This window comes from Kogia breviceps, chromosome 8 (assembly GCF_026419965.1).
Source record: "Kogia breviceps isolate mKogBre1 chromosome 8, mKogBre1 haplotype 1, whole genome shotgun sequence".
Lineage (NCBI taxonomy): Eukaryota > Metazoa > Chordata > Mammalia > Artiodactyla > Physeteridae > Kogia > Kogia breviceps.
In genome coordinates this window covers 58,661,015-58,676,493 of record NC_081317.1, presented here as the reverse complement: position 1 = coordinate 58,676,493, position 15,479 = coordinate 58,661,015, and the positions used below count along the sequence as shown (strand labels likewise).

Below are 15,479 nucleotides of genomic sequence, written 5' to 3'. Positions count from 1 at the left end.
CGGTTAGGCAATGGTTTTGTAGATAAGACACCAAAAGCACAAGTGATGAAACAAAACAACAAAAACATAGATAATTTGAACTCCAAAGGAAACCATCAAGGGAGCAAAATGACAACCCACAGAACTGGAGAAAATATTTACAAATCATATACCTGATAAGGGAGGATCTAGTATCTAGAATGTATTAAGAACGCTAACAACTCAATAGTAAAAGACAATCCAGGGGCTTCCCTGGTGGCGCAGTGGTTGAGAATCTGCCTGCCGATGCAGGGGACACGGGTTCGTGCCCCGGTCCGGGAAGATCCCACATGCCGCAGAGCCGCTGGGCCCGTGAGCCATGGCCGCTGAGCCTGTGCGTCCGTCCGGAGCCTGTGCTCCGTGACAGGAGAGGCCACAACAGTGAGAGGCCCATGTACCACAAAAAAAAAAAAAAAAAAAAAAAGACAATCCAGTTACAAAATGAGCAAAGGATCTGTGCAGACATTTTTCCAAAGAAGATATAATAAGATATATAAATAGCCAAAAACCTATGAAAAGATGCTCAACACCACTAGCTATTAGGGAAATGGAAATCAAAACCACAATGAGATAGTACTTCACACACACACACTAGGATGGCTATAATTTAAAAGATAGACAATAACAAATGTTGGTGAGAATGTGGGGAAAATGGAATTCTCATATGTTGCCGGTAGAAATGTAAAATGATACAGCTTTGGAAAAGTTTGGCAGTTCCTCAAAATGTTAAACATAGAGTTACATATGAACCAGCAATTCCACTCCTAGATATATAGCCAAGAGAAATGAAAATATAGTATATACCCATATGAAAAACTTGTACATGAATGTTTATAACAGCATCATTCATAATAGTCAAAAAAGTGGAAGTGACCCTAATGTCCATCAACTGATGAATGGATAAATAAATTGTGGTATGTCCGTACAATGGAATATTATTTGGCAATGAAAAGGAATGGAGTACTGACTCAGGCTACAATATGGGTGAATCTTGAAAACATTATGCTAAATAAAATAAACCAGTTACAAAAGATCACATATTCCTTTTATATGGTTTCACTTATGTAAAATGTTCAGAACAGACAAATCTATAGAGGCGAAAATAGGTTAGTGGTTGCCCGGGGTTTTGGGGAGGGAGGGATGAGAGTGACTGCTAATGTGTATGGTATTACTTTTTTGGGGTAACGAAAATGTTCTAAAATCGACTGTGATGATGAATACACTAAAACCCACTGAATTATACACTTTAAGTTGGTGAATATTATGGCCCATGAGTTATAGTTCAATAAAGCTGTTTTAAAAGATTTGGAAGAAAATACAAATAAATATCTTATTCCTGGATGTAGAAGGTCTTCCTAATATAAAAACAAAAGAAAAATGCATAAAGAAAAATAACAATAAATTTTACTACCTACAATTTTGACTTCTGTATTTTAAAGCATGAATTAAAGGCAAATAAAACATGGAAAAACTTATTGTAATGTGACAAAAATACAAAGCATCAGTATTTACCAATCCCTTATTAATCAAATCAAATTGATGGAAAAATGGACAATGGAAATTATCAGGCAATTTACAAAAGATGAAACATACATATCTGGTCAATAAACATGAAAGTATGTTCAATCTCACTCATAATCTAAGAACTTCAAATCAATATAACAATGAGAGACTATTAATTGACCACCAAGTTTGCAAAGGTTTTTAAAAATAATATCCATTATTGATTAGGACAAAAGGCATACCCAAGGCACATGGTAGCAATGGCATTCTTTTTTCCGAAAAGTATTATAAATGCTGACCTTTCTGTACCGAGCGATCTCATTATAAAAACTTATTCAAAAGAAATATTAAGAGATGGGCACCAAGATTTATGTTACATAAATATATGTAAAATATGTTTATTGATATGTAACTTATAATATCAAAATATGAAGTTATCTGCATACTTAAAAATAGGAGATAACTGTATAAAATTACAGTGCAGTATGTCCATATAATGAAACACTGTAATTATCACAGATCATGTTCTCAATATTTAAAAAGTAGAAAGATGCTTATAGGGGCTTTCCTGGTGGCACAGTGGTTGAGAGTCCACCTGCCAATGCAGGGGACACGGGTTCGTGCCCTGGTCTGGGAAGATCCCACATGCCGCGGAGCGGCTAGGCCCGTGAGCCATGGCCGCTGAGTCTGTGCGTCCGGAGCCTGTGCTCCGCAATGGGAGAGGCCACAACAGTGAGAGGCCCGCATACTGCAAAAAAAAAAAAAAAAAAAAAAAAAAGATGCTTATAATAATTGATAAGAAAAAACCAGATTACATAATATGGTAATTTTTAAGTTCTGTATGTTTGGTGGGGACAGAGGTTAGAATATACTAAAGTTTTTTTTTTTTAATGTAGCCATAAATGAACCAAAAATAAAATACAGGTGAAAATCTAATCTCTGAGAATGTCACCAAAATATTAATTTAGATGAATATTAAAAATTTTTTCCTCAAAATGATTGTGTAGTGCAAACTTCACACAATATGCATACAATACTTATTTAACCTAATAATAAACAATGAATGTTATTTTTTTTAACTGACTTTTTAAAAATTTATTTTATTTATTTTTGGTTGCATAGGGTCTTCATTGCTGCATGCGGGCTTTCTCTAGTTGCGGCAAGCAGGGGCTGCTCTTCGTTGCAGTGCACGGGCTTCTCATTGCAGTGGCTTCTCTTGTTGCAGAGCACAGGCTCTAGACACGCAGGCTTCAGTAGTTGTGGCACGCAGGCTCAGTAGTTGTGGCTCGCGGGCTCTAGAGAGCAGGCTCAGTAGCTGTGGCACATGGACTTAGTTGCTCCATGGCATGTGGGATCTTCCCAGACCAGGGATCAAACCCATGTCCCCTGCATTGGCAGGCAGATTCTTAACTAGTGCGTCACCAGGGAAGTCCCAAAAAACTGACTTTCCTGAGAGTAAAATTTGATTTATTATTTCTTTTTCCTTGGCCTTAAATTTGAAAAAAAATATTGTAACAATATATTGTATTATTTGCTACACAGGGTTATTCATTTGGTAATACCATCATTTAAGCTCTGGAATTTATTTCTTTGCAATTGATAAAACTGAGAAGTATGTTAATTAGCTTTTTCAATTCAAACATGATATGATATTGTGCAACTATTGCAAAATAAACTTTGGGGCAGAGAGCTCTAGTTGGGGAAAGGAAAAATTAAAAGATAGTAGAAAAAAATGTGGAACAAGTGCTAGATAAATCAAACACAGAGAAGGAAGAGTTTGGGGTGTGCAGGTGGGCTCCACAGGGAGGTCGATAGTGAACTGGTTCTGAAGGCTGGTACTGGCTGACCAGGGGAAGGAGAGGGAAGGACCCCCTCAGACAGGGTAAACAGAATACATGAAGGCAGAGCAGGAAGGAGAATGCAAGTAGGCAGTGATTCTAGAGCCAACACACTTTTCTCAAATATTTAAAAGCATATATATATATATATATATATATATATATATATATATATATATATATGTTAAATGGGATAAGATCAATTTTTCAGAAAGAGTAATGAAAAAATAATTCAGCCTGCTATTCCAATGTGTCATTTCCTTAAAGGGCAAATTATCTCCTCAGAGAATAATGGTTATTATATTTGTTTCAAATGTGGATGTTTGGGCAGACAAATCTCTTCAATTTAGTTCCACGATCTCAATAGTTTTAAAAAGAAATTTTTTTTATTATGACATTAAAAGCTTGGGGTAAACTACCAAAAATCACAAATACCATTTTTATTGATGCTCTAAAAGTGAAGGAAAACATATTATTTCCTTTTCAATTACCCACTATCTCTAGCTGGGGCTTCATGCCATGCATTAATCCAGAGCCCAGAAAAAACCCTTGAGGGATAATGAATGTAGGTGAATGCCATTTCTTCACTTCCTCTTTCTGTGATTTATTATTATCTTTTCTGGGTTAAATTATTAAATCAACAACAACAAACAAATTGAAGTGAAGTTTGATATACCATTCTTGAGAAGTTCCATGGAAAAGCTGTAAACAAGTTCATGCTTCTGGCCAGGGTTGGGTGATTGCTTATATTGAGGAAAGTCTTTGCTAAACACCCCGTTGATGAGGAGGCCATGACGTGGCTTGTGAATGACGCTGAACAGCAAGGGGTCCTTGGGAATGTCCCGGTCAACAGCATTAATGATGGAAGAATCCAGCTCTCTCATCTGACCCTCACACACCTAAACAAAAACAGGAAAGTCAGCTGCATGCTAAATAAAACCTGTCTTTCTTTTGGCAAACTGCTCAAAAAATAATTTTAACATATCCTATATAATTTTAAGATACCCATGCAAATTTTCCATGAGATGTGTGTGTAATGAGTCCTGAAAAGAAACTGATGGTTCAACATGACCTTCGAAGACAAGAACAAATCTATTAATCTTTCTCACATTTTTCTTTTGAAGATTTCAAATCACTTTATTTACATGAAGGACTAAAGGAGAGATACATATAATCTCATATACATATTTCATAATTCAAAGGTTGGGGGAAAAAGCAACCAAAAGGATGCTTGCTTTCTGGAAGTCACAGAGTTCAGTTGTAAAACCAGGTATAGACTCTGCCTTCAGATCCTACCCTGTTATTTTAATCTCCTGGACCTTGTTGCTTTCATAATTCTTACGTTTCTGTTTTAGAAATGGCACAAATATCTGCCATGCACATTGGGGGTATTAGGTGTTTTTAACTTTTGTCATTGTAGTAAAACCTTCTATATTTCAATTCCAGTCAACAACAGTTGAGAGGATGCTTCTGGATGCACAATAGAATATATTTTAATTCTGGGTCCCTCATCTCTTCCCAGTCTTCACACCTCTAATTTTCCTGAATAACCCTGCACCCCACTTCAGGTTTCATAATCCTTTAAGCATAAAGAGAACTGAATGTTTTTCATTTCATGTAGGATCTAGTTATTTAAAACCATCAGTACCATTAGTACCATTGACATGGTGCTTAGTCATCTTTATCTTCTTTTTCTCATAGCAAGGGAACAAAGAAGTATTTGTTTCCTATTGTGAAATATAGCAAGATCTAAATAATATGAGTGTATAAGTTTAACATGTGCTTATTGGGCATTTGCAGCTCACTGGATGCTGTGGGAATACGAATACTCTAAAGAATCGAAGTCAGATGAGAATGTGATGGCCTGTCCATCAATAACTATAACACAAGGAAGAAAATATCTAGTGCTACTAAATATGGATAAACAAGAAGTGCAAAAGAGTGGAGGAGCCCAGGAATGTCTTCGAGGCTGAGTGGACATCTTAGCTTTGAAGAAGACATATGGTTTAGATTTGCGAAAATGGCGTTTCCCTTCAGCCTCTCTTAAGGACTTTGAAGACAGCCTTTCTGCAACCACTCTTCCTTGAACATGCATAAAAAAGAATCATAATATCTGATATTTGGGCTAAAATTATGCTGGTTTTCTTATTAAAAACTGAGATGGCATCATAATTTAATACACAATGATAGAATTAGGGAATCATCTTTGATGATAACTTGCCTTTTTCTCCAAAAACTTTCATAAAGCAACCTAAAAAGATGTTCTAATTATCTGTCTTTATAAAGCTTGGGGCTCCTGGACTCACTGTATGGCAACCTTTCTCATTTACAAAATGGTAAATTCGTTCACAAGATGACTGGGAAATTTTATTGAAAAAATGTGGGATTCTTTTTTGCACATTCAATTGCTTATTGAGATTATAAATCATAGGTTTAGATCAAGAGACATAAAATGCAGAAACTCACTAGTAGACAGCTTTGAAATGGATTATAATAACTTAAACTAAAACCTCAATTTTTTCTTTGCAAGTTGCAGCACAACTTGATGGAAGCCCAGCTAGCTACAAAATAAATACACTTTTTCACAAGAAGGCAAAATAAATATGACTATTTTAAAAAAATCACTTGAAGCTTAAAGCCAGCTCTGCCAATAACACATGGGGCTCCATATTTGTTACTCTTCAACAGCTTCTCTAAGGAATGCACAGGGGAAAAAAAAGCATGATTGCTTTCAGAGAAGAGCAAGAGACAAATTCCCAGTGGCCTAATTATTTCAGAAACCCCAATCCTAGATAGATACGAGACAATAGAGGTAGGTATAGAAGGAATCATCTGTAATTCTTTTCTCTCTCTCATAATTACTGAAGTGCTCTCTGGAGAAATCCATGTGCCAACAGAAGAGGAAAAGCAGGAGCTGGCTCTTAAGTCTCATCCTGGGGTGGCTTTCATATACCATTAAGATTCAGTAGAAAATTAAAATCAAATAAAGACTTCTGCATTGAGAGTTTGATGATTTTTAGTGCAAAATAAGGCAAGATAATGGTTTCAAAATAGATAATATGTGCTTTGGTCAATGTCTGAAAAAAGATGACAAACATAACAAGACTAATATGAATCACACCTATTTATTAAGGGTTTTCTATGTGCCTAACCATCATGATTGTCATGGCTACCCTAACGAAGATTTGATACACGTTTTGCAGATGAGCAAAGAGAAACACAGAAATAACCTACCCAGGACCCTACAACTAGTAAACAGCTACACCAAGTCCCTCTTACTCCAAAGCCTGTGCTCATCCATTTAATCAGGATATGCTATGTGTATGTCTCTTTTAAACAACTGTATAAACTTTAGAATTGTTTAAAAAGGATTATATGCTGATATGAAAATATTTACAATATGCATAATTAACATTTTTTTAAAAGTAGAGAGAAGGGTACAGTATGATCCCTGATTTGTAGGTAAAAACATACAGAAAAATCATATACACACACACATATCACTGGCATGTGCACAAATTATTTCTGTGGAAATTAATTACTAAAACCTCAACTGATGGGGAGTGACTATGGGTAGGGGCTGTTGAAGAGGGAGAATTTCATATTTCACTGTGTATATTTCTCAACATTCTAACTTATTTAACCATAGATATTTATTATTATTTTTTAAGACAACAGTTGTTGTCTCAGCAGTGATATGCCGGGCCATTTTAAGTATATGTCTGAATTTTTAAATAAAACTAACGAATATTATTATATAATATAAAGACATTTTAAAACTGCATAAAAATAATGGCCCAAATTGTATTTTTTCATTTAATATATCTTCATAAATAGCTGTATAAAAAAAGATGCCTGTGATTCATGAACTAAGAGTCCTTGCTATTACAGCACTGGTTAAGAGTGCACTCTGTGGAATCAGAGCACCTGGGTGCAGATCCCCTACTTGCTACTTACTTCCAAGCTCTGTGATCTTCGGCCACTAACTTAACCTCTTAAGCCTCATTTTTTGCTGTTGTTAAATGGCAATAATAATGCGATCACTCTAACAGCCTATTGCAAGGATTCAATATGAATACATGTAAAGGGTTTGGAATAGTACCTACAACCTAGTAAGTACCACATTCTATATATATGCAACTATAATTGTAACCATGCAATTGTTATATGTTAGCTATTATTATTATCATCACCAACATCACTATTATTAGAAAAGTACTTTTCAAGTGATTGCATTACATAACAGGTTACTGCCTTCTCTACTTCTCATCAACTTAAAGTGTTAAGTGCACATAGACTAATGTAAGTGGGCTAGGTGAAAATAAAAATTAGAAAATGATAAACGAGAAATTGAAAAGTCTGATATCTTTCTTACAGTAATATTTCGCACTATAAAATCAGGAGCTTCATCATTTGTGGGGTTGATTATAATGTAAAATGGTATCTCCAAGGAGCGTCGTTTCCCATCAGTGACATACACCATGAACCGGTCGGCTGTTGGTTCCATCCTCAGATGCCTGGACTGCACATAGTTAATGTGTAAAGCCTTCATGTCTTTCCACTGAAACGAAGCTAGAGCACACCAAGATAGAGCACATAAATAAGAAAAACATTTTTTTCCAAGTTACTGGTCCTTAATCCTTAATCCGATAGCCTATTTCTCAGCAGAGGAAATAAGAGGTCATGGCAGTTGACCTAACAATCAGCTTCAGGACCTGCTATAATCACTATAACCATCAACATAAAAACAGATATCCATAAATTATAAGGAACAATTAAAATTTTCATGGAGAACAGAAGGGCAATAACTGCTTACTAGGATTATAGGGACTTCATGACCATTCTTTATATACTTGGAATGAATGTCAGAGAGACTTTCCTTCCCTTGATTAAAACCAGTGTTCCTGTGTGAGCAGTTCTTGTCATGCTTGAACATGAAAGGAACCATCTCTTTCATATAAAGACAAAACAAGAGTCCATCAATCATCTGCCTACTTGACTACATATCAACTGGTAGGAATGAGTGGAATTAACTGACCTGTTATTTTGGTATTCTGACATTGCCTTAAATCAAAAGATAAAAATGCTCTGTGTTGTGTATGAGTCACAGGAGAAACTGCATAAACTTTAATGCAATTAATCTTTCTTTCTTCCGACTTTATTGAGATATAATGCACATATCATTGTGTGAGTTTAAGGTGTATGACGTGTTGATTTGAAACATTCTATACCACAAAGTGTTTATCACAATAAGGTTAATTAACATATCATTCACCTCATATAATTACTATTTTGCTGTTGTTGATATGATGAGAATATCAAAGCTCTACTCTCAAAGCAACTTTCAAGTGTATAATAAGTATTGTTAATTATAGTCACCATGCTATACCTTAGATACCCAGAATTTATTCATTCTATAACTGAAAGTTTATAGCCTTCAACTAGCATCTCCTGCATCTCCTCACCCTTACCCTCAGCACCTGGCAACCACTATTCTACTCTGTTTCTATGAGTACAATATTTTTAGATTCCACATATAAGTGAGACCGTACAGTACTGGTCTTTGACTGAAGAATTTCACTTACAATAATGCTCTCAGAAGTCCATCCATATTGTTGCAAATGGCAGCATTTCTTTCTTTTTCATGGCTGAATAATATCCTAATGTATGTATGTGTGTGTATATATATATATACACCACATTTTCTTTGTCCATTCATCCATCAATGGACATTTAGGTTGTTTCCATATGTTAGCTATTATGAATAATGCTGTAATGAACATGGGAGTGCAGACATGTCTTTGATATCCTGTTTTCATTTTCTTTGGATATATACCCAGAAGTGGAATTGCTGAATCATATGGAAGTTCTATTTTTAATTTTTTGAGGAACTTCCATAGTGATTGTACCAATTTACATTCCCAACTAACAGTGCACCAGGGTTCCCTTTTCTCCACATCCTTGCCAGCATTTGTTATCTCTTACCATTTTGATAATAGCCATTCTAACAGGTGGGAGATGATATATCATTGTGGTTTTAACTGGCATTTCCCTGATGATTAGTGATGATGAACATCTTTTCATGTACCTGTTCCAGCATTTGTACATCTTCTCCAGAAATATGTTTACTCAAGTTCTCTGCCCATTTTTCAATCAGATTGTTTGGGCTTTTTGTATTGAGCTGTATGAGTAATTTATACATATTAGATATTAATCTCCTACCAGATATATGGTTTGCAAATATTTTCTCCCTTTCTATAGATAACTTTTTCATTTTGTTGATTGTTTCTCTTCCTATGCAGAAGCATTTTAGTTTAATGTAGTCCCACTTGTTGATTTTTGCTTTTCTGCCATTGCTTTTGGTGTCAAATTCAAAAAATCATCAAGACCCATGTCAAGGAGCTTACTGCCTATGTTGTCTTCTAGGAGTTTTATGGTTTCATGTCTTATGTTCAAGTCTTTAATCCATTTTGAGCTAATTTTTGTTGTGTTGTAAGATAGTAGTCCAGTTTTATTCTTTTGCATGTGGCTGTCCATTTTTCCTGACACCACTTCTTGAAGAGACTGTGCTTTGCTCATTGTATATTCTTGGCTCCTTCATTAAAAATTAATTGACCACATATGCATTGGTTTATTTCCGGGCTCTCTATTCTGTTCTACTGATCCATGTGTTTGTTTTTATGCTAATACCATGCTGCTTTGATTATGATAGCTTTGTAATAATAGCTTGAAATCAGGAGGTATGATGCCTCCAGCTTTGTTCTTCTTTCTCAAGATGGCTTTGGCTATCTGAGGTCTTTTGTGGTTCCATACAAATTTGAGGATTGTTTGTTCTATTTCTGTAAAAAATGCCATTGGGATTTTGATAGGGATTGCACTGAATCTATAGATAGCTTTGGGCATTATGGACATTTTAACAATATTAACTCTTTCAATCCACGAACATGAGATGTCTTCCCATTTGTGTCTTCTTCAGTGTCTTTCATCAAGACATCAATCTATGTTTTATGGTTCTTGGCATATAAATCTTTCACTTCCTTGATTAAAATTATTCCTAAATATTTTGGTTTTGATGCTATTATAAATGAGATTGTTTTCTCTATTTCTTTTTCAGATAGCTTATTATTCATGTATAGGAATACAACTGATGGTTGTATGTTGATTTTGTACTCTGAAACTTTATTGAATTTGTTGATTAGTTCTAACAGTTTTTGGTGAAGTCTTTAGGAATTTCTATATATCATATCATCAGCAAACAGAAACATTTTACTTCTTCCTTTCTGATTTGGATGCCCTTTATTTCTTTTTCTTGCCTAATTGCTCTGGCTATGACTTTCAGTACTATACTGAATAGGCACGATGTGAGTTGGCACCTCTGTCTTTTTCCTTATCTTAGAGGGAAAATTTTCAACTTTTCACTGTTGACTATGATGCCAGCTGTGGGTTCTTAATATACAGGCTTTATTATGTTGAGGTATGTTCCTTCTATACACAATTTGTTGAGAGTTTTTAATCTTAAAAGGATGTAGAAATTTGTCAAATGTTTGTTTCTGCACCTATAGAGATCATAGGATTTTTCTCTTTCATTCTATCAATGTGGTGTATCACATTTATTGATTTGCATATGCTGAACTACCCTTGCATCACAGATACAAATCCCACTTGATCATGGTGTGTGATCCTTTTAATGTGCTGTTGAATTCAGTTTGTTAATGTTTTGTGGAGAATTTTTGCATCTATACTCATCAAAGGTATTGATCTGTAGTTTTCTTTTCTTGTAGTATCTTTATCTGTCTTTGGTATCAGGGTAATGCTAGCCTTGTAAAATGAGTTTGGAAGTGTCCCCTCCTTTTCCTTTTTTTTGGAAGAGTTTGAGAAAAATGAGTGTTAATTCTTTTTAAAATGTTTGGTAGAAATCACCTGTGAAGTCATCTGATCTTGGGCTTTTCTTACTTGGGAGGTTTTGTATTACTGATTAAATCTATTTACTGATTATTGGTCTGTTCAGATTTTTAATTTCTTCATGATCCAGACTTGGTAAGTTTTATGTTCCTATGTTGTCCAATTTGTTGGTGTATAATTGTTCAGAGTAGTCTCTTATGATCCTCTGTATTTCTGTATTAGTTGTAATGTTTCCTCCTTCATTTCAGATTTTATTTATTTGAGTTCTCTTTTCTTCTTGTTAAGTCTAGCTAAAAGTTTGCCAATTTCATTTATCTTTTAAAAAAATCAACTCAGTTTCATTAATCTCTTCTATTTTTTCTGTTCTCTGTTTCTGCTCTGGTCTTTGTTATCACCTTCTTTCTGCTAAACCTGGGCTTAGTTTCTGTTTTCCTAGTTCTAGTTGATTTACCTTTTTAATGTAGCATTTATCACTATAAAACTTTCCTCTTAGCACTGCTTTTGCTGCATCCCATATATTTTAGTGTGTTGTGTTTCCATTTTTATTAAAGATTTTTAAATTTAATCTTTGATCCATTGGTTGTTCAGAAGTGTGTTGTTTAATTTCCACATATTTGTGTGTTTTCTAGTTACCTCCTGTTATTGATTTTAATTTCTACCATTGTGGTCAAAAAAGATACTTGGTACAATTTCAATCTTTTTAAATTGCTAAGACTTGTTTATTGACTCATCACATGATCTATCCTGGAGAATGCTTCATGTGCACTTGAGAAGAATGTTTATTCTGCTTTTGTTGGATGGAATGTATGTATATGTCTGTTAAGTTCATTTGGTCTAACATATAGTTCAAGTCTAATGTTTCCTTATTGATTTTCCGTCTGGATGATCTATCCATTGTTGAAATTGGGGTACTGAGGTCCCTACTATTATTGTATTGTTATGTATTAACCTCTTCAAAACTATTAGTATTTGCTTAATATATTTCGGTGCTCCAATGTTGTGTGTATATACATTTACAGGTATTATATCCTCTTGATGAGTTAAGACTTTATCATTATATAATGACCTTCTTTGTCTCTTGTTACAGTTTTGACTAAAAGTCTCTTTTGTCTATTATAAATATATCTACCCTTGCTCTCTTTTGGTTTCCATTTGCATGGAAGATCTTTTTCCTTCCCTTCATTTTAAGCCTCTGTATGTCCTTGAAGCTGAAGTGAGTTTCTTGTAGGCAGCATGTAGTTGGGTCTTTTTTTTTTCCTATCCATTCAGTCACTGTATTAATGCAATTAATCTTAAACCCAGCTTCTCTCATATTTAAGATAGATGTACCCCAAAAGGTGCTTAGAGAATAACTCTAAAGTGTTGCCTTTGGACAATTGTGTTTTTGGTGTCTGTTTTTGTTTTGGTTATTTTCTTTTTGCCTGAAATACCAGAGATATTTCAGTATCTGAGAGGCATTTTGGTTTCAAAATTAATGTCATTACCTTCAACATTTCCATGGTATGTTTCCTAGTCTTTTCTGCCCATATCTTTTAAAAGTGTTAAAAAAAACTGTGAGAATGAGACCAGTGAGCTCCACCAGATTTATTCTATCACAGTATTCTGTGTTGCTATGAGGGCCTTTAAAAACATTATTTCTTCAATATTTATTCTTATATTTTTCATAAGTGAAATTTCCATTTATTTTGAAGTAAACTCCCATACATGGGGAAATTTTTAATGAAAAATTAGAATGAAAAACAATAATACTCAAAAGTATCAGTAATAATAATAATTCCTTGAGTGTATACAGTACTTTGAACATTTCTGAAGTCCTAACCCAGTTATTAAACATGATCTAACCAATCAGTCACAAACATAGGCTAATTATTGCTGGACACAAAGCCATGACTTACCTATGCTGATGCCCATATTGCTTTTTTCAAAACCTGCAGAAGGTAGTGTGTTTTCAAGGTAGCCGAACTGGGGAGGAGAAACCAAAACAAATTCCAAGTCATCTGCTGCAGTGTCAGGGTCAGTGGCAGACAAATGGTTAATAGTAAGGGCTGCTGAGAAACCTTCATCTACAAAGAACATGGTACCTGCATACAAATAATAACACAATTATGACTTAGCGTGAAATCCTCTAATCAGAATAGTGAGAACAAAAGGGAGTGATTGAAATTCCAATTCACAGAATCCTCTTACATGCAAATATACTTCCATGGGAGATGTTCATTTCCTTTGGCATAATTCTCCTTACAGTGAATATATTCAGGGGTAATGGGGGGAATTTAATTTGACTTAACGGAATTATATTTTTTTCTTGTACAAGCAAGCCAGACAATAATGGAAAGAGAGCAGAAATACTAAATGCTTCAGTACAGCCCTTTAGTCACTCTCAAGGAACTCTGATTTCCCTTGTGTTTATAGAAGTGACAAATGAAACTAAAAATTGCCAAACTGTTTTAATGATAAGTCACTAAATGTGGTTTATGTACTCTTCAAGATCAGTTGTTACCTCTGTTGGTCAGAGCGTTAATTGCCTGAGAACTATTATGAATTGCTCATAACGAACATTTTTTCATGCCTTGGTGCTTAATTATTCTGCAGGGATAATGCTTCCTCACCAGAACATTGCTTAGGAGATACTTTTCAAATTACAATAACAGTCATACATATGTTTACATTTTTTTTTGAGACACAGAACATATACACAATGCCTATGAAGAGATAACTTTCTAAAAAGCAAATAAGGTCAAGTATATATAAATGGTCTTGCTAATATACTCATTCAATTCTAATAGAAATTATTATAGATAAAATAAATTACTGGCTCTCCAGCAGGCAAAGGATATTTTCCCACATGAAATAAAACCAGAATATCTGAGCCAGAATATCTGAGGATTGCAATGTTGTCTTCATTCCCAAGTGTGTGCACACAGACACAGATACACACACACACACACACACATATATACACACACACATTTGCATTCTCTCTCCACACGGATTTATCTACATATTTTTTAACATCTTTATTGGAGTATAATTGCTTTACAATGGTGTGTTAGTTTCTGTGGTATAACAAAGTGAATTAGCTATACATATACATATATCCGCATATCCCCTCCCTTTTGTGTCCCCCTCCCACCCTCCCTAATGCACCCCTCTAGATGGTCACAAAGCACTGAACTGATCTCCCTGTGCTATGCAGCTGCTTCCCACTAGCTATCTATTTTGTCTGATATTAGAATTGCTACACCAGCTTTCTTTTGATTTCCATTTGCATAGAATAACTTTTTCCATCTCCTCACTTTCAGTCTGTATGTGTCCCTAGGTCTGACGTGGGTCTCTTGTAGACAGCATTTATATGAGTCTTGTTTTTGTATCCATTCAGCCAGTCTGTCTTTTGGTTGGAGCATTTAATCCATTTACATTTAAGGTAATTATCAATATGTATGTTCCTATTGCCATTTTCTTAATTGTTTTGGGTTTGTTATAGTAGGTCTTTTCCTCCTCTTGTGCTTCCTGCCTAGAGAAGTTCCTTTAGCATCTGCTGTAAAGTTAGTTTGGTGGTGCTGAATTCTCTTAGCTTTTGCTTGTCTATAAAGGTTTTAATTTCTCCATCAAATCTGAATGAGATCCTTGCTAGGTAGAGTAATCTTGGTTGTAGGCTTTTCTCCTTCATCACTTTAAATATGTCCTGTCACTCCCTTCTGGCTTGCAGAGTTTCTGCTGAAAGATCAGCTGTTAACCTTATGGGGATTCCCTTGTGTGTTATTTTTTATTTTTCCCTTGCTGCTTTTAATATTTTTTTCTTTGTATTTAATTTTTGATAGTTTGATTAATATGTCTCTTGACATGTTTCTCCTTGGATTTATCCTGTATGGGACTCTCTGTGTTTCCTGGACTTGAATGACTATTTCCTTTCCAATATTAGGGAAGTTTTCAACTATAATCTATTATCTCTTCAAATATTTTCTCAGATCTTTTTCTCTTCTTCTTCTGGGACCCCTGTAATTCGAATATTTGTGCATTTAATGTTGTCCCAGAGGTCTCTGAGACTGTCCTCAAATCTTTTCATTCTTTTTTCTTCATTCGGCTCTACGGTAGTTATTTCCACTATTTTATATTCCAGGTCACGTATCTGTTCTTCTGCCTCAGTTATTCTGCTATTGACTCCTTCCAGAGAATTTTTACTTTCATTTATTGTGTTGTTCATCATTGTTTGTTTGC

General features: G+C 34.8%; 1 protein-coding gene across 1 annotated transcript in view; it reads right to left on the bottom strand.

The window, feature by feature from the left end:
- The window catches only part of FREM1 (FRAS1 related extracellular matrix 1), a 144,787-nt gene that overhangs the window by 60,478 nt on the left and 68,830 nt on the right, over positions 1-15,479 (bottom strand). Inside the window, exons 17-19 of the mRNA XM_059072960.2 lie at positions 13,157-13,342; positions 7,735-7,931; positions 4,036-4,258 (exon numbers count right to left, since the gene is read on the bottom strand). Coding sequence (XP_058928943.1) covers positions 4,036-4,258; positions 7,735-7,931; positions 13,157-13,342 — 606 coding nt within the window. The remainder of the gene's footprint in view (positions 1-4,035; positions 4,259-7,734; positions 7,932-13,156; positions 13,343-15,479) is intronic.